This window comes from Nannospalax galili, unplaced genomic scaffold (assembly GCF_000622305.1).
Source record: "Nannospalax galili isolate Female #2095 unplaced genomic scaffold, S.galili_v1.0 scaffold88, whole genome shotgun sequence".
In the NCBI taxonomy this organism is placed as follows: domain Eukaryota; kingdom Metazoa; phylum Chordata; class Mammalia; order Rodentia; family Spalacidae; genus Nannospalax; species Nannospalax galili.
The window spans coordinates 1,553,970-1,562,471 of NW_008358908.1; the positions used below are offsets into that span (position 1 = coordinate 1,553,970).

General features: G+C 38.7%; 1 protein-coding gene and 1 non-coding gene across 2 annotated transcripts in view; both read right to left on the reverse strand.

Annotated features, from left to right (window-relative positions):
- Positions 1-4,492: 4,492 nt before the first annotated feature.
- On the reverse strand, positions 4,493-4,594 carry LOC115068333. The gene has a single exon (XR_003847698.1). It is a non-coding gene; the product is annotated as a small nucleolar RNA U13 (small nucleolar RNA).
- Positions 4,595-4,996: 402 nt separating this feature from the next.
- Positions 4,997-8,502, reverse strand: part of LOC103725278 (cytochrome P450 1B1) — an 8,870-nt gene continuing 5,364 nt past the window's right edge. The window contains exon 3 of the mRNA XM_008822609.3: positions 4,997-8,341. Within this exon, the coding sequence (XP_008820831.1) occupies positions 7,753-8,341 (589 nt within the window). The 3' untranslated portion in view covers positions 4,997-7,752. The remainder of the gene's footprint in view (positions 8,342-8,502) is intronic.

Genomic DNA, 8,502 nt, shown 5'->3' on the forward strand with positions numbered 1-8,502 from the left:
CTGTGTTTGTACGTAGCGCAATCCTTTTATTGCTGAGTAGTATTCTGTTATGTGGATGTACCACATTCTCTTTAGCTAATCATCCTTTGAAGGAAATGTAAGTTGTTTCCGCTTTAGGTGCTTATGAATAAAGCTGCTAGACGTTTTCGTATAGTTTTTATGTGACTGTATTTCAGTAATCTAGGTTAAATGTCTAGGAGTTGGGTCATAGCAAACCGTTCTGCATTCTCCTCTGTCTGTATGGACATTCTAGTAGCTTCACATACTCTCCAGCACTTAGTACTTTGTTTGCTTTTTAAAAAAATAAATTTAGCCTGAGTAGATTTGAAATCCTGTGTCATAATTGCACATTTCTAATGAAAATTAATAAAATAGATCTTAAAATAAATTACCCCCCCTAAAAAAAATGATGAGTGCTTCTGGCACATGCATACATACTTAAATGCACATGAGCACACACAGTCACATACATAGATAGTTACTAAGTCTTAAGGTAAAATATCTTTCATATTGTGAGTTATGATAAACACACATTACACATTTTAAAGCCATTGTCTGAGGGATGGAAGCCTAAGGGTTTGCATTTCTGCTTGCTTTGTAGGAAACTAGCAGAAACCTAAAAATTTTGAATAACTACAATACTGTAGCAGAGAAAAGAAACTGACATTCGACCTAATTTTACTGCCATTGTTTGGATCTGGATTGTCTCCCCAAAGCCCATGAACTAAAGGCTTGGCTGACATCCTATGGGGGATATTTAGAATGATGCCACATTTAGAGGTGGGGCCTAGCAGAAGGAAGTTGTCATCTGGGTGGGGGGTGCCATTGAAGGAAGTATTAGGTCCCTGGCCCCTTGCTTGCTTTGTGTCCCAGCTGTACCATATTGCCCTGTCATGATTGTTGCTTCACCTCTCAGGCTCAACACCACGGACCAACCAACCATGGAATGATGTCTCAAAAACTGTGAGCCAAGGGGCTGATATGGCTCAGTGGTTAAGAGCACTGGCTGTTCTTGCAGAGGACCAGGTTCAATTTCCAGCACCCACATGGCAGCAAACAATCATCCTAACTCTAGTTCCAGAGAATCCGACACCCTCTTCTGACATCTGTGGGCACTGCATGACACAGATGCATTTAACATACCTTCAGGCAATATGCTCATACACATAAAATAAAAATAATAAAATATTTTTTAAAAACTGTGAACCAAAATAAATCTTTCCTTTTTTAAGTTGATTTTTCTCTGGTTATTTTGTAGCAGTGAAGGGAATCTGAGTAACACAGGTACTAATTTAAAGTCAAATTAGGGGAGTGAGGACTGGAAGATGGCTTAGTGGATAAAGGCTCTTGCTGCCAAGCCTGACAACTTGAGTTCAATCTCTGGGACCCAAATGATAGAAGGAAAGAACTAACTCCATCAAATTGTCCTCTGACCTACACATACCCACCATGGCCTGTATGTTTTCACACACACACACACGTAAATTATAATTAAGTAAATGTAAAAATGAAAAATCAAGTCAGAGGAAGATGGTGATATGAATACCAAGAATCAGGTTCATCAGAACTCACTTGCTTCTTCACTCTGTACAATATCATTTATTAACAAAATTTGTGAGACCAGCACGTGCTCTCCAATGATTGCATACCATCTAATAAGAAGAGATATGATAGAAACACAAATACAGCTACAGGAAGTATTGAAAAATAAACAATGGTATCTTTTTATTCCTGACTAGATAAGATCAATTTAATATGTTACCTCTCCCAAAAGGATATATTTAATCTAAAACGCAAAGGTCAATGCGGGTGGGCAGGTAGGTGCAGGAGAACCTTCACTCACAGTTAGTGGGAGTGTGGACTCGTTTGGCATTATGGAAAACATACTTGCATTACTTCAGTTATGTTTCCATGGGCATGGCAAGGATTGCAAATCTTACAGGGGTCTATGACGGAGCACACATAAGGATGTTCTTTACAATGTCATTGGGATTAAGCCACAAGATGAGACAGGTATAACATTTCTTAAATACTAGGTACATGGTAAAGGGGAGGGAGAGGAGAATTAAAAGCAAAAACAGGCTAATTTTTTTTTCAGGCTTGCGCAGTCATTCTCAGCTCTGTCCCCAAAGCACCCCAGTAGATGTTAGGTTTCTTTTGTAACACTGTGTGTTGCTCATGTTATATGCAGCAGACTCTTTCCACTGAAAGAGATTGCAACTAATCCAGATCAGCCTAAGAGAGCTCTAAGAGGAAGAAGGAAAAGGGTTCAGAAGGTTCAAATTGGTGATGGGCCCGGCCACACCCTATGGAATGGACAGAGTTCTCTTTTCACATCCTGCCCTGGGACAGGACCAGCCTATGGACAGACAGCCTTTGCCTCAGGATCCCTGGTCCCTGCATGCTCAAAGGCAGAGATTTTAGAGTATTACATATAAGACAAGTCATGGCTTCCCCCTTCCCACAAAGAACAGCTCCAGGAATCATTTTCTCAGGAGAGGGCAGTGTTGAGAGTCTTCTGATGCCTGGCCATGTCAGCTGCTCTCTGACACAATGTGAAATGTGCCCCCAGACAATAGAAGGAAATTATTGCTTGTGAAACTACTGAGGGACACAGGCCTCAAAAACTAGACAAACTGCCTTCTGTTTCTAAGTGCAGGGCAGTTGGGAAGAGCCAAGATATGGTACCAAGGCAAGGACATCCATCTGTTCAGGGGAAGGCCAGATGCAGATGCTTCTAAACTATTTTGGTATATTACTGCCTTGTTCATAAGAGTGCTATGCTAGAATGTTTTAAAGAGTGTATTTTAGGCAGGGCGTGGTGATACATGCCTTTAATCCCAGCACTCAGGAGGCAGAGGCAGGCAAATCTCTGTGAGTTCAAGGCCAGCCTGGTCTACCTACATGGAGAGTTCCAGGTCTGCTGGGCCTACAGGGAAACCCTGTCACAAAAAGACAAAAAAAAAGGGGGGGTATTTTAGTACAATGATTCAAAAATTTTAAGTGATTAACGTATCTTCCATTTCTTCCCCTTTTATGTGACACTTGCTGAAAAGTAGTAATGAAGAGCACTTCTCTTGAAAGCTTATACCTGGCTTAGCAGATAAAGGGGCTAAAACCATAACCTGTAACCAACAGAATGCCCATATCTATTCAAAATAGATGTGTATGTGTATGTGTGTGTGCATGCATGCATGCTTTTGTGCATGTGTGTGTGTGTACATGAATGTGTATATTCAGCCATGAGGGCATGTGTGGAGGCCAGAGGGCAACATTGGGATGTCCTCAATAACTTCTGCACCTCAGGCTTTGAGACAGAGTCTCTCACTGAATCCAGTGTTTGCTATTTCAGCTACAATGGCTGACCGGTGACCTTCCAGGGTTTTGCCTGTCTCAAGCACCCAGGTTGCAAGTGGGTACTGGTTTTTATGTAGGTACTGGGGATCCAAAGTCAAAGCCTAATGCTTTGCACAGCAAGCTTAAAAAGTTGTTTTTAAGTCTGAACGTTGAGGTTCACTGAGCCAGAATACGAGAGCACCAAAAGCCAGTTTGTCTCTATAACACTTGTTCAGAAAGGGATTGGCATTGAGGGCTGGGCATAACCTTTGCAAGCTTTCTGTGAGCATCCAAGCTGCCTTCATTGCCCTCCTGTATCCAGCTTTCACTCTATTAGATTAAATTTACTGCAACCCTTGTTTAACACCTTTGCAAAAATCCTGACCCCAATGAGATTTTAAATTTTTGTCAAGAAAATATTCCTTCACTTGTCCTCAATTGATATGATCATTTCCAAGATCTTTTTGTAGAATAAGTAGAGGAAAAAGTGAGTATTTTTTAAAACCAACTCATAGCCATCCCTTTTGGCCACTAACCTCATGTTCCCAGCCAAAAGTACAAATGACATACAGTACCATTTTTATTTTACTACTCCTTTTCCTGTTTTCACAGTAACAGGAGCTGTGGTCTAGAAGAAATAACAGTCTCTGGCAGTGCACAGCCCTACCATCTCATCTGCAAGTGTGGAGCAGGCAAGGCCTGGACATGGGTCCTGGATACCATGTCACTTACCAAATAGAAAGCTCAACAGAAAAATGTTTCCAGCAGTGTATTATTGGACATCAGTTGCACTTACTAATTAAGGCATATGCATCTTAAAAATGAATGTATGATGTGTGCAAAGAAAGGATTAGCATGCTGCTGAGGGGATAAATGTGCCCTTCAGTTTTCAGATGAAGTATAAATATCATGTGAGCATCTTAAGATCTCAACCAAACCTTTCAAAATTGCAAGTTAATTCCTATTTTGCTTGGCTGATGGCTAATAAAATTTAACTCCTTGGTCTTTATAAATTCAAAAACATAAAGACCAGGGATTTGCTAGAAAACTGGATACTGAAAAGCTATTGAAGAAAAAAATATTGAAAAAAATAGAAGGTGCAATAGACTAACATATGGGGTGGTCAAACAAAGTTTCATGATTCCAGTTTTTTTCATGTGAGATGGGGAACGTGCTGGTGCATAACAAAGTTCAAGGGAGACACCTCTCACACGATGGCACGAAAACGAATCAACACATGTAGGAAGCATACACAGATCATACGCCACAGTGTTCAAACACAAGGGTACAGAGCAATAATAGAAATAAATGAACTGACTGACTATTACCGTAACATAAAATGAAATGTCATAGGACTATGAAAGTGATTTTTATTGTTTTGGTAATGGTGTTTCATTCCAGATAATTACTGACACAATTTTTTCATTTTAATATATCAAAAAGTAAAAGCTACATATTAATGTTGTGCACCTAAGATCTATTTTGGTTACAACTGTGTACTATAGCAGCTATATACATCTAAGAACATACATGATAAAATACAAAAACAAGAAAAGGTTAACTGAGAAGTTATTCTTGAGTTAAACTGATGTGCCAAAGTATACCTTTTATCACACAGGTGGGCCAAAGCTAAAAATGTATTAATTAATATATACTGCACTGTACCTATATGATCTAATACAGATCTAGTGTGGGAACACTAAGGGTGTGGTAACATTTCACAGATAAAGGCTAAGTTCTGGGAAGTGAAAGCTTTGGATAATCCACAAAACACACCTGAGGCATCTTCTTGTTTTGAAAAATAAAAGCAGTTTTCTGAAACACTCTTAAGCTTCAATATGTGAGGCATTTAATAAAAACACAGTTTTTGCTGCAATAACCTGAATTAAGTTCTGACTTACGTGCTGATCAGCAAATGTAGTCTGTAGCAGAAATAAAATCATTCTTCTGATTAAGCCTTAGTATAGCCTCCAAATTTGGTTATTTTTGTTCCTTTTTGGTTTATTGTCTTTCTTTTCACTAGATTCTAAGCATATTCAACAAACCTGGTAACCTCTAAATATCCACTGTCCTTTCCTTTTTGCTGTAAGCATCAGATGAATGGGGTATTCACATTTGAGCCCATCTGGAACTGGTTGACTTAATGAGGGATCCAAATTGGTAAATGATGACTTTTGCTAAATAAGCCACAGGAGCCCAAATCACTGCCAGTACTACTGGGGTATATGTTTTAAAGTAGACAGTGTCTAAAAGATTTTAAAATATTGGATAAGCTTAATTTTTACAGTTGAAATTAAGACTGAAGATACTGACACAAACCATTTTTCACATTCAAGAGATTCAATTATAACATTTTTAAAAAATTTCAACTACATTAAATTTTTATTAATTCAAACCCAAACTACAAAGCAGATGTGCCAGAGAGAGAGCGTGAGAGAGACAGACAGACAGAGACAGAGACTGACAGAGACAGAGAAAGAGCTACCTCAGATGCTTAAGATTTAAGGCTAGCACACGAAACATCTTTTTTCTAAACGTGCTTCAATTTTTGTACTTCAGTAAATTAATTTGAAACAAATGGGAAACATCTAGACATCTTTCTTCCTTCTTACTCTTTCTCTTTTCTGTGACCTCTGGCTGCATCCACACAAACACATCATAAACTCCTTCCTTTGTAATTTTGACACAAAGATTTCAGAAAGCTAAAGGAAATAGAGCAGCAAGCTCTCTAGGCACTGCTGAGCTTCCTTTGGAAGTCTCCTCGCAATGAAAACAGAAACAGGAAACCCCTCTTCTTACTTTTGCACTCCTCCCTCACTTCTTAAAAGGTTTCCAAGCTGTTTACAAAATCCTTTCAGCTACTAGAGTAACTGCTCACAGTGCCACAGTGGTTAATCTTAACTACTTCTGCTGTCTCATAGTGTGGTTCTTAAACAGCCTCCCAAAAGAATCTTCTGATTCTGATTTTAAAAAAAAAAAAAAAAAATCATTATGGTCTACTAAAAAGAACATCCAGAAAATTAATGGTATTTTTGTTCACTATTTGTCCCAGACAAAGGTTAGATATCTCATCCTTTACAGAGTAAAGATCAAATTTCTACTGGCTTTAGCTGAAAGGCAGTTATCAAGACGGATGTTAAATTAAATTAAAATTTAAGCATGCCAGGAGTTTGGAATTTTAACATATCAATAGGGTCAATTTCAACCAGAGAGTCTGTATTATGAATATAGTTACAAAGTAAGAGCACATTTTCCTGATCTCAGATTGGTTCATTGTCTGAAAAAGAATTGTCTGGTTCATTGAATAAGAAAAGATCTTATTTTGACTTAATTCCAAAGATGTCAAAACAGGTGCTTGATTTCATCAGGCTCATTTCGTAGATTTAGACACAATTCATTGAACTGGATATAGTTTTTTTTACTTGCAGTATTATATAAGACATATAGTGAATCATTTTCCTATTAAAAGCAATTCATATTAATACACTGGTTATAAAATTCATATTAATATACTTCTTATAAATAATTATGTATCATGTATATGTATTGAACACTATTTGGTGATATGAGGTTTTATTTTATTTTATACACTTATTAATGAGATCAGTTTATTAAAATTGCATAATTGAAAGTTTAGCTGGACTAGCAAATCCTTTTTTCTCTCAAAATTGAAATACTTCACTTTAACCATCAAATGAGGTACAACTTTAGTTTGTAATATTTTGCAATTTTGAGTAATTTACCTTTAGATCCATAAGTCTCTGAAATCCACTGTAATTGTTAATTCAATTACTAATTTCATTTTGAGCAACTGACTTTATGATTCATCTCTTAGTAGAGAGGCACATCCACGGGCAAAAAGAAAACTCCACCCAGCGCTACTACAACAGAGTTAAGGTATTTACCAAACAGCGTATTTTTGGTGGGGAATTTCTGGTCTTTACAATGTACAGTGAAATTACTTTTCATTGCATCGTGAATGCATCCTAAGACTTTGCTAAATGCAGCTTTCTGTGGAGTAGATTTCTGCGTATAAAAGTCCAGCCTTGGATCTTCCTAAAAAGGCATAGTTGAGGAATAGTTGTGAATAGTTGTGCCTGTGTGTGGGTACTGTGCACATGTGCTTAATTGTTAAAAAAAAAAAATGCACCCCTTAAGAAATAATTACTTCCAGCTTCCAGTATATGAAAAAAATTCCTTGGGCCCCTTAACTCTTTAAAAAATTCTTCTAGAAACTCCAGCACAGCCCAGGGCTGGTGAGGAGCCATTCAGCCGTAAGCATGCCTCACAGGCAGGCTTCTTGTTTTATGTTCACCTTAGAGAAGTGACCCCAAAAAGGAGCTAGAAAAGAAATGAATTTTCTCCCCAGTAGGTAAGACTAGAACACTTCTGAGCTTTCGGCTTGCCTCTGACCTCTCACTGGCAAGCTTCCTCGGCTTGCAGCTTTTGAACGGCACTATCAAGGAGATCCATGGACTCTCTGAGAGACACATGGATTTTAAATGACTTGGGCTTAATGGACAGGCCATAACTCAAACTCATACTGGAGGGCTCCTTTTGGTTAGCCTTGAAATTGCACTGGTGGGCCAGGATGGAGATGAAGAGAAACAGCAGCATTTTAGACAGCTCTTCACCGATGCACCTCCGTTTGCCCACTGAAAAAATCATCACACTGCTGGCCAGCTCCTTGTTGATGAAGCCATCCTTGTCCAGGAATCGGGCTGGATCAAAGTCCTCTGGGTTAGACCACTTCACTGGGTCGTGATTCACAGACCACTGGTTAACAAAAATTACTGTGTTCTTGGGGATATAGTAGCCCAAGACAAAGGTGTTGGCAGTGGTGGCATGAGGAATGGTGACAGGCAGAAAACTCGAGAATCTCATAGTTTCATACAGAAAAGCCATGACATAAGGCAGATTGGGCTGGTCACCCATGCAGGGCAGGCGGTCCCTCCCCACAACTTGGTCCAATTCAGCCTGCACCCGAGCCTGCACATCAGGATATCTGTTTGGATTTTAATTTGAAAGGAGAGAGAGAGAGACAGAGAGAGAGAGAGAGAGAGACAGAGAGAGAGAGACAGAGAGACAGAGAGATTAATTCATCTTTCACATAGCAGTACACTGCAATCAATTTTAATTCAACTTTAAGTAACATATAAGTCTATG